A 14,334-nucleotide genomic window follows, 5' to 3' on the forward strand; every position below is an offset into this window, starting at 1 on the left:
CTTATTTTGTTCTTGGCATATCTTTAGATCTCAACTCCTTAGTTATCTCTGCCTTGATCTTTCTTCTGTTGCCTGTCCTGGGGCTTGCAGTCAGGGATCTAAGATCTTTTTCTTAAGGTTAGCACTCTACAATTTAAACCAGAGTTCCACATCCAGCTTTTTGGTCATTAATCGGAAAGAGTCTCATAGACTTTCCTACCTGGATTTGCCTTTGAACTGAGATCCTCAGATCTCAGGCTCTTGAGTAGCTAGGAATTCAAGTATGAGCCACTGGTGCTCAGCTCATTCTTTTGTATTTGTGTTACTATTTAGAAGGCAAGGCTCATGAAGGCATAGACTTTTGCCTATTTTGCCATATCTGTGATGTCTACAGCCATACTTGCCACTTTGGAAGCACTCAACAGGCAATCGCTGATTAAATGGAATTGTTGTGGGTTGTCTACTTCCAGTTTCTGTAGCATACATTTAGTATGATCTCAGGTTCAAGGACCAACAAAGGCCCCCAGGAAGGAACAGTTAAACAGTCTAACCTTGATGTCACTCTGCATTGCTGTTCATTTTGTTCTGACCCCTACATCCAAATGGGATTATAGTGCCTCAAGGCTGGTGCCTCATACCTGCGTCCTCTTTTGCACAGTATTTTCTTTAGCTTAGACACTCTGAACATGAGGACACATTAACTATCTTGGCTCGTCGCCTTTCCTCCTGGGCCTCTATATTCCACACCTCTTATGAATATATCATGAAACCCATCCTTTAACTTGTTCCTTCTAGGCTGACCTTTTGCTGTAACAATTATTACTATCCTTTCTGGATCCCATGTTTTACCTACCAAACTGGATCATTCACTGCTAGAGGGGGGTTCTCCTACTAATCTTGTTCCTTCCCAGTTGCTGATCTGGTTCCTAAGATGGGAACAACTAAGTGCAATGATTAGGACTTACCTTGGAGAGCTCCTGTCCAGGAGCACACTGTTGGCAGGTGACACAGCATCCCCATTGGTCCCAGTACTCATTTTCTTGGCAATCCATGGTTAGGAAGCTATGGGCAAAGAACACAACAACTAAGAAATTAATATAATGAGACTACAAAGTAAGTGGTGGCTTCCATATCCTCTTAATGTCACCCCTAAGAGGGGCTAAGGAAGCAATCCAAAATAGCTAATACTTTTAGAGTATTTACTACATTTTATGTTTCCAAATGTTTTTCATGTACTCATTCAGTTCTCAAAGCAATGACACCAACAATGATCAAGTCTATTTTATAGATAAGGAAACTGAAACAAAGCATAGAAGCCATAGAACTTGCCCAGATCTTTAGTTAATGATTATTACCAGGAGCTAAGATGTTTAAAAAAAAGAATAAGACAAGCCATTGACTTCCTTCTACACTACAGAAAATCTGCAATCCTTATGATCAGCACTTAACACATTATAAATCACTTTTACATTTATTATTACTGGATTTTATAGTATCTCTGTGCAGTAAGTAGTACAGAAATTATACTACTTAATATAATCCTTTATTACTTTGTATACTGGTAATGGGACTTGAACTCATGGCTTCATGTTTATGTTTGCCTGTCTTCCTCAAGGCCAGCACTCTACTCTGAGCTACAGTTTCACTTCCAGTGTTTTGGTGGTTAATTGGAGATGAGTCTTACAAACTACTATCTGGGCTAACATAAAAATGCAATCTTCAGATCTCAGTCTCCTAAGTGGCTAAGGTTAGAAGCATGAGCCACCAGTGTGCACCTCCTCTGCATAATCTTTATTTTGTGAATGAAAAGGCTGAAATATGGTTCTCCTTTGCCAATAGTATGTAATAATATGTATAGTACATCTGGGGACCATTAACTTCTATTGCTTCTGTCCTAGGCAGAACAGAAGTGGAGGATGTCTCAACATGTAGAAAGCATCTTGGTGCATTTAAGGAAGGGGAAGAGAAAATATGATTCATAGAACAGTTTTTAGAAGACAGATGATATAGGACTAGTATGGATTGGACTTTCAATGGACTGCTATTTGGGATGTGTGATTCTAGTCCTATCTACTAGGACACAAATCTTTCTTGGTTCTCTGGGTGAAGAGACAGGACAGGTGATTTTTAGTGCAAAAGCTGGGAGAGTCTGGGACAAACTGGTATGATTAATCATCATAGCTGACTTGCTTTCTTTTGACCTATAATCTCAGATAAAACTTTTCTAGCCCCAGTATATTGAGCTAGAAAAAAAGAGACAGAATGTTCTTCACTTTTATCAGCTAATTTTTGAAAGGCTCAAATGAGCTAAGGTTCATCAAACCATCCCAAAGGCCTCAAAAAGGTATAATAAGCAGATAGAGGTATTCTTTTACAGAGAACTCTCAATGAAAGTAAATTAAGTAATTGATACATCTGGCTTATCCTTCTCCATCAGAAAAACGGGGGAAGATTTGTTTGCTACCAAACAGCAGAAAATTTCAGGTGCTTTCCTCAATGTATAAAATGTCCTAAAGGTATACATCCAATCATAAGAGAGCATGTGTTTGCACCTTATGGGGTTGTCCATCTTCTAAAGTAATCAAAGGAGCTGGGTGCTGATGGCTCAAGCCTGTAATCCTAGATATTCAGGAGGCTGAGATCTGAGGGTCATGGTTCAAAGCCAGCCCAGGCAGAAAAAATCATCAGACTCTTATCTCCAAATAACTATCAAAATGCCAGAAATAGTGATATGGCTCAAAGTGGTAGTGCATTAGCTTTAAATGCAGAAAGTCAGGGATAGGGCCCAGACCCTGAGCTCAAGCCCCAGGACTGACTGGCAGAGAAACAAAAAGAAAAAGGTAACCAAAGGAGACATGGTAAAATATCCTAGCTAGCATTATTGCTTAAATGCAACTTTTCTCACCACTAACTGGGCTAGTTTTTCCCACTTCTATAAAATCTATTTTGAACAAAATATATATAACCCTTCTCTGTGCTGCTTTTGAGTATTTTGTGGTGTAACCCTCAGTAGGCATGTTCCCTTTGCCTTGCTACCCACCCTTGTCTTTGAGAACAAAACCCATCAGTTCTGCAACAAGGTAACAAAATGAACACACCCACGTCCAAAACATTCCTTTATGTTTTTCTTGTCCAGATAACAGAAAAACAGTGGCAGGAGCCAAAGAGAATCCTCCTCTTTAAGATAAGCTCTTGAAACAGGCATTTGAAATCTTTGTGGCAGCTGCTGCTGGCCTTTGAGTGCCTGAGACATGAGTTTGGATTGCCCCATCTACTTAATAAATAGCAGATGGCCCAAACCTTTTTTTTTTTTTTTTGAGACTACTGCCTAGGCAAAGTAGGCTTATTGTCACATCCCCATATCAGAAACTAAGGAATGACCAGAGGTTTATTTCTCCCATCACCACCCCTTTTGTCAAACCATTTGTGTAAAACATAAAGGGTCCTTCATTACAAGTTTAAAAACTACCTTTAAGCTGGAGGCTAGTGGCTCACACGTGTAATCCTAGCTACTCAGGAAATCTGAAAATTGCGGAGCCAGACTAGGCAAAAATGTTCAGGAGATTCTCATTTCCAATTAACTAGAATGCACCACTGTTAGGTAATTTGGACTTTGCCAGAAAAACTCTCAGACTTCCAGGTACATCCTGGAAAGGGGGCCAGCAAGACCCCTTCTCACAAGGGAGAAGTGAGAAGAAACACCGGCTATTGTCTGAGGTGACATATATAACCTAGGAGGTCTAGGAGGGGCTAAAAGGAGCTACGAGGCAGAGAACCTTATGTGTAAGTGAGGACCAGGGGCTTCATCATAGCGGACTAGATTTATGGCTGCTATCCAAATAGTAGATAAGGGGTCCTGCAGCTGCGCAGACCTGAAGGTCACTCTAAGGGGCTCTTGATGCTTTATATGGTGGTAGCTGCCCTCAGAAGTCCCATCCCAAAGTAAAGGGGGGTTTGGAGGCTGATTATTTACTGCCTTTACTAAATGGGCCGAGTGTTGCCTAGGAAGGGACATGCTAAACTGTGAAGAGGGGAAGGAGTATACTAAGCTATTGGAAGGGAGCTCATTTTGCTAACAGGAGGTGTGACTCAAGTGGTAAAGCACAAACCTTTAGCGAAAAAGCCAAACAAAAACAAGAAGCCCTAAGTTCAAGCTCCAATATGATGCATGCACGTGCAAACACAAACACACACACACACACACACACACACACACACGCACATCTAAAGAAGATAGGCATATAGGAAAACCTGTCTAATAACTGATAGATGACATTATCCAGAGACAATGTAATACTTTCCACCATCATTCCCTATAATTAACAGTGTCCATTTTGAGAGCAGAAAAAAAACTATTTGATTTTGAGAAAGCCAGTAATTTTGAGGTAACCTATAACTACAACAAGATACTCTTCTAAAGGATCACAGAGGATGAACCTGAACCTGAACCTCAAACTCTTGGCCAAAGGAGCAACATCAAGAGTATCTGGCACCTTTCACTGCACTTACTGATGCTAACAGTATCACCCACAAGCCTTTAGAACCTAACCCATCTTGGCTAAAAGGAACATTATTCTCAATGTTTGTTGGATGTTCTCCATCAAGATATTCCTGTATAGAATGAACTCAGGTGATAAAGGTTTGCAAACCTTTCTGGGACAAGTACCATGGAAATGGAAGTGTAAAATCATAGTTACAGATTAGCAAGGAGGTTATTGGGACCTGTACTGAAGAGCAAACAATTTTCTAGAAAACAATTCCTTACATTTCCACAACTTAATGTTGTGACTGCTCAAGAAACATTTTTCACCCAGAGGATGAAGAGACGAAGTGAGAAGAGAGGAAGGACGAGTGTCAGGTGCCTTTTCTCTCCTTCCCTGGAGTATAACATATGCTGGGGTCCTGCTTGTGCAAAACCCTATCCACTGTTTGCCGGCTGTATTCTGTGTCCACCTCGCCCAATAACTTCAGCAGTAAACCACAGACAAGGGAAATGGATGGAGAATGAATGAAATCCAAATCCAGCAGACAAATGTCTGTGGTTTGTGACAAAATTCTAGCTCTGTCCTGAATCAAAATTCTTCATTAAATTTTAAGTAGTTCACTCAATGTCTTCATCTGTAAGAATGGAGACACTTCTGCCTGTCGTGCAAAACTATTATGATATAATTTGGGCATTAGATAAGGTAATGGAGAAGTGCTCTGGGATTGTTTTTCACTGCATATACACAGTAAAATGTGCAAATATGAAGCAAAAATCTTTCATGTACACTTGTATAGTCTTGTGTAACTACTACCAAAGTAAATGTACAGAACCATTCCATTATAGGCTCTATCCATGATTCATTCCCCATCAATGCTACTCAGAGAATTACTCTTGTGATTTATGTCACTAGTTAGTTTTTCCTGTCCCTAAGCTTTAAAATCATATTTGATGCATTCTCATTGATTTTTTTCACCAATACTGGAGTTTGAACTTAGGGCTTTCTACTTGCTCAGATTGCTTGCTCAGCCAGTGGTGTACCATTTGAGCCACAACTCTTCCTTAACTTTCTGCTGGTTATTTTGGAAATGAACTTCGATGGACCTGTCTTCTCAGGCTAACCTCAAACCAAGAGCCTCCAGGTTTCAGCCTCCTGAGTAGCTAGGATTACAGGTGTGAGCCACTGGCACTCAGCTGAATTTTTTTTCTGGTTTAAAGAGAGTTTTCATATAACAGAAACTTGTACATATTTAAAATTATTTTCTAATAAAATAATCTTTAAGGGGAAAATTTTTTATATTTTTTATTTTTTGGTACATCTTTTTTATTATAAAAATACCATATAGAGGGGTTACAATTACACGAGCACGGCAATGAGTACATTTCTTATCAAGCATTGTTGCCTTCTCCTTTGTTTCCCCTTCCCACCCATTCCCATCCCCCCCCCGTCCAACTCCCCCCCTGCCTGCCCCCCCAACAAAGTTGTAAAGTTTGTTTTTCGACAGGACTATCTTAGACATATACTAATTATTATAAATGAGGGAAATCATGTAGCCTATATTTCTTTGGGTCTGGCTTTCTTCACTTAAAATGATTTGTTTCAAGTCTTTCTATTTCCTTACCAATGGGGCAATGCCATTCTTTCTGTTGTAGTTGTTTTTAATGTACTGCGTGGTTATTTCTTTTTTTCTTTCATTTTTTTCCTTTGGTTCATTCCCCTATTGTCACTGTGTTTTGGAACCCCATGTCTTGTATATATTTATCTGATTTCGGAAAGGGAAGAGGACCTAAAACAAAGGGTAAACCAATTCAACAGTGATACTCAAAAGACACTATGTTGGAAATGTACTTTGCAACGTAAGGGGGGGAGGTAGGAGAGGAGGGAAAGTGGGAAACAAACAAGGGAACAGGTAACAATGTTCAAGAAGAAACATACTCATTACCCTACGTATGTAACTGTAACCCCTCTGTACCTCACCTTTATAATAAAATTAAATTTAAAAATGAAAAAAGTTAGAAAAAAAGAATGAAAGGAGAAAAAAGAAAGATACACTTAAACTTAGAACTTAAAATTTCAAAATATTTGTGTTTCCTAAGACACTATAAGAATGAGAAGGATTAGGAAGGTAGATAAAGGCAGGCTAGATTTTATTGGGTATTGCTGGGCAGGTATAGAAATACCACAGTCTTACTAATATGTACAATTAATACATGTTGATCAAAAATAAAATACATTATTATAAAAATTTTAAAAAAGAAAAATAGGAACTGGCACTGTGGCTCAGAATGGTAGAGCATTAGCCTTGAGCAAAAAAGCTCAGGCACAGTGCCCAAGCCCTGAGTTCAAGCCCCACAACCAAAAAAAAAAAAAAAACAAAAAGAAACAAAAAAATTTCATAACTGGGAACAAGAAATGTTAATGGCTTTTCTACTAAGAGATTTATGCCTTTGAATATGCTCAGAATTCTTTTAACTCAAAAATAAAAAGACAGCACAATAGTGCTCAGGCTGGTAATTCTAGCTGCTCAGGTAGCTGAGATCTGGAAGATTATACTGTTATTTGAGGCCTGCCCAAGCAGAAAAGACGCTGTCCAGAAAATAACCACCAAAATGTCAGACTGGAAGTGTGACTCAATTGGCAAAAACAACAGCCATTAATGCTGAGAAAGAATGTGAGGCCCTAAGTTCAAATCCCAGTACCAACACACACACATTACAAAAAGAGAACACAATTTATAGTGGGTAAAATATTTGAAAAGATACGACTCCATGTTACACAAATGGCCAATAAATACATGAAAATATCCTTAGTACTATTAGCAACAAGAAAAATGCAGCAAAATAGCTCTTTATACCAACAAGGGTAGCTGTAATTTAAAAATGGGCAAACAAGTGTTGTTAAAGGATATAGAAACACTGGAACCTTAATACAGTGTTGATAGGAATGTGAAATGGTACAGCACCTTTGTAAAATAGTTTAGTATTTCTGCAAAATGTTAAATATAATTACTATATGACTTGGCAATTCTAGTTTCCAAAAAATAGAAAGCACACTTTCACACAAAAATTTTGAGATAGATAGATAGATAGATAGATAGATAGATGTTTATAACAACATTACTCATAATACCTAAAGGCAGAGAAAAGATGTCTATCAACCAGTAAGTAAATAAACAAAATTTGATTTGCCAAGCCAATGAAATATTATTCAACCAAGAAAAGTAATACAGAATTTAATTCATAACATATAACATGGATGAACTTTGACGTTATTCTACGTGACACAAGCCAGACACGAGAGCAAAAATATTATGTAATTCCATCTACATGAAGTATCCTGTAGAGGCAATCCAGGTAGATAGAAAGTGGATTTAGTACTGGTCAGCAGTGGGAGGAGAAGGAAGTTGCTGCTTAAGGAGTCCAAATTTCCCTATGAGGTAATGAAATGGGCTGGAATTAGACAGTGATGATGGCTACAGGGCTTTGTGAATACACTAAAAACAGTGAATTTTATAATATATGAATTATATTACAGTTTTAAATGATTCATCTTTTTATTTAATACTGTGATATGCCCTATAGACACTCTATTAGATGCTGCTTGAATAAAATGTTCCTACAGCAAGCAGCCAGGTATGTAGCTCAGTGGTAGAGTACTTACCAAACAATCACTTGGCCCTTAGTTTTGTCTCCAGGACTGCGGGATGGGAGAGGAGAAAGCCAGGTACAATGTCTTGTGCTAGTAATCTTATTTATTCCATTGGCTAAGATTGAGATTATCATATGTCAGGTCTAGCCTAGGGAAAAAGTCTGTGAGATCTCTCCCATCCCCCATTTCAACTAATAAGAAGCTCAGTAGAGTGGCATGCACTTGCCATCCTGGCAGTACAAGAAACATAAGTAGATGAATCATGGTCCAGACCAGCCTGGGCAAAAAGCAGACCTTATTTGGAAAAAGAAAGTTGTATACATATGATTTGATTTGCCCAACATTTCACTTAGACTTATTTAATTACTAGAAATACAATTTTAAAGTTGTACATTGAATATGTATGTGTATGTATGTATGTGTGTATGTATGAGTTTAACCATGATGGCTAACAGGTGGCCGAATGACTATTATTTCTTTATTCAGCCTATCTCTGACATGTGAATAGTCTGTCCAGCCATTCCTCTGTGCTGTCCTCCTGGCCGCTAGGGAAGGGAAAATAAAACCCAGAAAAATAATGCAGGCAGACAAGGAAGAGGAGAAGCAATGAGGCTGACATTAACAATAATCCTCCCATTAGCTCATTGTGCCCTGAATAATCAATGTGGCCAAGTTCCTACTGGATATGAGGTACTCAGGCTGCTGGGGGTACAGTTGCCTGTGGCCACAGCTTATGGCTGCTCCTCTTCTCAACTTGCATATATGCCTGTGGGGTGAAACATGCACGCACTATCTAGGATGATTAGGCAAAACAGAAAGACAAGTCTAAATTAAGAACTCAGGACTTCAGGATATTTGCTTTGCCTGGACAGTGCAGGAGGTCTGGGATTAAAAAGGGTGAGGAAGACAGCAGCTGGTCCATGCCTTGCTCATTCCTCTCCTCTGCACCCACACACCCACTCACATGTATAGGATTGACAGAATCATAGTAGCTGCTCGACCTAGCCTTAAGATTACTCATTTCTTAAAGAATATTATACTCTGTGTAATGGTCTCATCACATTCAGAGATGCTGCTTAACCATTTGATGCTGTTTCTCACTTTCCCTTTCTGGCTTGGTTCAGGTTTCTCTTGTCTATAACCTACTTTCAAACTAGCAAGCATATTATTTTCTTCTTATCCCAATATCAGTTTTATGGTAAATGGTCTCAGTGCTGCCATCTGGAACAGATCTCTATCCTATCTTAGGCACCAGAACCCTATCCATCCATGAAGGTTATTATTTGTCTAATATCTTAAGACTGGTCCTGGTCCTCATTCCTGATTGCACCTTTGGAGCTCCAACATATATTAATACTTGGGTGTTACCCATGTTTTTATGACATAAGTAGTCACAGATGTGACCTAAACATATGGGATTTCCAGCTTAGCGGGTAGTTCTCACATGCAACCACTGTAGGAACTGTTCATTTTTGCAAATGCTCTTTTTGCTCTGATATATTTTGCCTGAATACAGGATACAAACAGAAAAAGGTGCTATTTTCCCTCCAAAGACAGAGACAATCTAGTGAAGGAGTTATGGAGGGCCTATTTTTTTCTAGAAGAAGTGGAGATAAAGTGACTGAAATGGGAAGATTCTTTTAAAGCATGTTGGAATGTGTCATTTTCAACCTAGCAATCCATCAATGGCTTCCCTTTCATTCATAATACTGAATCTCAGTATAGTGAAGCTCACTGTGATGGCTGATTTAACTTTAGGTGATCCCTTTAAATCAATTTCTTTCACACTTCCTATCCCATTTTCTGTGAAATTATTCTCTATAGCACTTATGATGTTCTGAAATATTCATTTTGCTTTTTTATAAATAGATTTAAAAAAACAACTGAGACTTAGAAAGAAAAGATTCCCTTATATTTATTTTGAACTAAAATAGTGAATGGAGACTTCATTGAAATTTTTTTTTCTTCTGCAATGTTTTAGGTGGGCAAGAAACATTTCTTTAGCATCAATCTGATTTTTACCTTAAACAATGGTTCAGCAGGATTAGTGCCATGGCTTAGACAGAGCTAGGACAACAGGAGCAATAGGAATAGAGGACAAGTGGTGCCAAGGGCAATGAACCATAGAAAGTGAAGACCAAGCAGAATGCTGGTGCCTCACATCTGTAATCCTAGCTACTCAGCAGGCTGAGATCTGAGGATCGTGGTTAAAAGCAGGACAAGGAAAGTCAGACTCTTTTCCCCAATGAACTTCATAAAAGTTGGAAGTGGAACTGTAGCTCAAGTCACTCACACACACACACACACACACTCACACACACACACACTCAAAAGTTAAGGCCAAGAAAACATGATCAACAGAAGAATGTTATATGAGTGATCTTTTCTGGCAAATCAGGAGGTTATTGGGTCTATAAACATCTTAATCCTGTGGTTTCATGGTAGAAAAGAGACAATGCAGTACGTTTCAATCATTTCAAACATGAAGAGTTGGAGAGGACAGAGGAACATTTCAGTGGTCATGCCCAGCAGGCAATGGAAATGTGTAGAACACAAGTTGGAATTGAAAACAAGTCAAATGCATAAAAAAAACAGAATAGCAGTTCCTGGCTATGTATCAGATTCATATGAACAAACTTTTAAGGAAAAATGCCTACGTCCACTAATTAGTGGTCTTTAAATATAAAATGCCCGGTGGTTGAAAACTATTTGTCTAGGTAAGTGATAACAGAGCTCAGATAAGTTTAGAAACATAGCAAAGGCTTTAATGAGTAAACATATAATTTTAAGGAGGAAGAGGAAGGCTGAGTATCCATGGCTTATCCTGCAATCCTAGCTATTCAAGAGGGTTGTGGTTTGAGGCCAGCCTACACAAGAAAGTCCACAAGATTCTTCTATCCAATTAACTGCCAAAAAAGCCAGAAGTGGAGCTGAGGCTCAGGTGTTAGAGTGCTAGGCTTGACCAAAACAGCTCGAGGACAGTGCCCAGGCCATAAGTTCAAGCCCCAGGGAAGGCACTAAAAAAGGAGGAGGTGTAACAATGCTCGATAGGAAATGTGCTCATTACCTTGCTCATGTAACTGTAACCCCTCTGTACAGTATCTTTACAATATATATATATATATATATATATATATATATATAAAGGAAAAAAAGGAGGAGAGAAAGAAGGAGGAGGAGGAAGAAGAAGAAGAGGAGGAGGAAGAGGAGAGGGGATAAAGAAGAAGAGGAGGGGAGGAGGAGGAGGAAGAGGAGACGGGAGGATAAAGAGGAGGAGGAGAGGAAGAGGAGGGAAAAACAATCATGTCAGCTATTGTAAAGGTGGTTAGAATTAGGGATATATTATTTTGATTTTGTTTTATGAGTCTGTAAATAAAAGTAAGTTGTCTTTTTATCTTCAAATATATAAAAATGTTTGCCTGAAATAGAAATAATTCAAAGGTTTCAGATGGTTACTATACTTTTTTTTCCTACACAGCACTGGGGGTTGAACTCAGGTTCTCATGCTTTGCTAGGCCACACTCTACCCCCTTGAATCATGCCCTCAATCCTTTTTTGATTTTGTTAATTATTTAATAAGATCTTTCTTTTTGTTTTCTTTTCCAGGCCAGTCTAAACTGCATTCCATCCATCTAAAATTCTCCCATAACTGGAGTGATAAGCTCATACCACTACTCTCAGTTTTTTATTGGTTGAGTTAGGGCCTTGTGAACTTTTTGCTGGGGAAAACTTTGAATCATGATCATATTATCTTAGCCCTGAAGTAGTTAAGATTATAAATATGATCTACTATACTCAACTGGCTACTACAGTTTTTCTTTTTCTTTTTGAGAGGGGGGGTCCAGTCATGGGCTTGAACTCTGGGCCTGGGTGCTGTCCCTCAGCTCTTCAGCTCAAGGCTAGCGCTCTACCACTTGAGCCACAGCACCACTTCCGGCTTTTTTCTTTTGCTTATGTGGTGCTGAGGAATCAAACCCAGGGCCTCATGCATGCAAGGCAAGCGCTCTACCACTGAGCCACCTTCCCAGCCCCACTACAGTTTTTCTTTATCAACTTCTTTCTCCATGTTTGGAGACTTTTAGCAGTTAGTGATAACAACAGATGGTCTAGCAATCTCAGGATTAGCACATCAACAAAGCAGAATGAAGGAGGTTGTGCAAAATTAAAGAATACTTACATTTTAACTTTATCCTGTATTCCACTCCACAAAACAAGAGCTGGGGTAGAAGAGAAGAAAAAAATTCTCATCAAACACAGTTTTTACTGTGCTAGTAGAATTAGTAACCAGTTAACAGGGCCATTTCCATACAACCAAAGGCAAACCACTAACCATGAGTCAAATTCTTTCTCTTTCAAAACACTTGTGTGAACACACATACACCCATTGCAAACAAACAAACAAACAGAAAGAAACAAACACTTCAAAAGGACAAATACAGCTTAGAAGATTGTAAATTGAGCAAAGAAAAAGCTAAAACATAAATATTTACTTAGTGTTGGGCAACTACTAAAAAGAATTGTTAAAAGGAGAAAAAAAATGAATTGTACAGCCAAAAATAGAGAAATGCTATTAATAAAAGAAATGGAATGAAATGAAGACCAATAAACTCTGGGCTGACTAGAAAGGGAAAAAATATCCTCTTAATTATTGCTGAAACAATCTTCCCAAGTGGGAGCGAAGGCACAGAAATTATCCTGGATGATGTTCAAGGGAAAAATGAGATAATGTATGTGAGAGTGCTTTGGAAAGTCCAGATTATACAGCACATGTGAGGAATTGTTATGAATGTTATTACTATCCCACCCTGAGTGGAGGAACAAAAAGCATTGGAGAAAAGCCAGAGGCTAAATTAACATATAGCTAATACCTGAAGTCTCTGATTTGCTCTGCTGTCACCTTAGTCACAGTAAGTCACTTACCCATGTTTTAACCACCATAAGACACCTTAACATAATGGAATAATCAAAACTTAGCTACTCCATGAGCAATAATGGGTGTGGAAGTTCACTGACTTTCCAAGGAGGCAGTTGGCTGGGTTGTCTCATCAGGGAATTGGAATCATGGTATGACTACTTTGCATGGTTTGGAACTGATAAAACTCAGTGAAGGTTTTTAATTTCTGACTTTTATAATTTTTTTGGTCTTGCTCCATATTGCCTCTATCCTGTCCATTTTACCAAGCAATCTAGAATAGCTGTATCTCTCGGAATATACCAATAAGAACAATTCCTTTTCCTACAGAAAATTCTATCAAAGTATTCTCTTTCTATCAAGTATTCTCTTTCTTATTGGTATAGTGAGACAAATCAGGGCCACATCCTTATAATGGAACCCAGATAATCAGGCTATAGAATGAGGTCTGTCTGTAGAGAATAGGATACTGCTGCCAAAATAATTTTTGTCCTTTTGTTTACATGCCCTCCAGAAGGAAGAAAGTTATCGACTTGTGGGAGTTGTGGGGGTAAGGAGAAACTGATTTAAATAAACTTGTGATAACATATGTAAATATATACTTTATGAACTATTTTTCAACTTTCAAAAATCCCAACAGGGACTCAAAAGGGAGTTTAAAACTCATTCTAGTCTCAGCTTCTAGCCAAAGGTAGAAATAACATCCAAATCTACTTGAACTCTTTTAGTATCAGGTACCTCAATATTCATCAGGCAGTACATTCCATTGTGGTTCATTTCTTTCCTTCTCATTGGCAGGTGGTTAAAACTCTCAAAGTAATTAGAAACATATAGTCATGGAATACTAAAGGAATTCTTCAAGATAACCTAAAGCCATTCCCTTATGATACACATGGGGAAACTGAGTCTCAGAGAAGGAATTTCTACAAAGCCACATAGTACCAGAACCAGAACTAGAATCCAAGTCTACTTCACAACCCAGCTTGTCTATTTTCCAAATGTAAAGGAGCCGGGCGCTGGTGGCTCACGCCTGTAATCCTAGCTACTCAGGAGGCTGAGATCTGAGGATCAAGGTTCAAAGCCAGCCCGGGCAGGAGAGACCGTGAGACTCCTATCTCCAATAAATCACCAGAAAACCGGAAGTGGCGCTGTAGCTCAAGTGGTAGAGCGCTTGCCTTGAACTGAAGAGCTGAGGGACAGAGCCCAGGCCCAGAGTTCAAGCCCCACGGCCGACCAAAAAAACAAAATAATGTAAAGGAGTAGTACCAGGTTTAGTGTTGATTACCTAGTAACTATATTACCAAGAGTATA

General features: G+C 38.8%; 1 protein-coding gene across 1 annotated transcript in view; it reads right to left on the reverse strand.

The window, feature by feature from the left end:
* Positions 1–14,334, reverse strand: part of Eda2r (ectodysplasin A2 receptor) — a 40,048-nt gene that overhangs the window by 22,070 nt on the left and 3,644 nt on the right. The window contains exons 2-3 of the mRNA XM_070039095.1: positions 12,289–12,328; positions 945–1,041 (exon numbers count right to left, since the gene is read on the reverse strand). Of these exons, the coding sequence (XP_069895196.1) occupies positions 945–1,031 (87 nt within the window). The 5' untranslated portion in view covers positions 1,032–1,041; positions 12,289–12,328. The remainder of the gene's footprint in view (positions 1–944; positions 1,042–12,288; positions 12,329–14,334) is intronic.

This window comes from Dipodomys merriami, unplaced genomic scaffold (genome assembly GCF_024711535.1).
Source record: "Dipodomys merriami isolate MVZ:Mamm:240054 unplaced genomic scaffold, mDipMer1.0.p SCAF_3, whole genome shotgun sequence".
NCBI lineage: Eukaryota > Metazoa > Chordata > Mammalia > Rodentia > Heteromyidae > Dipodomys > Dipodomys merriami.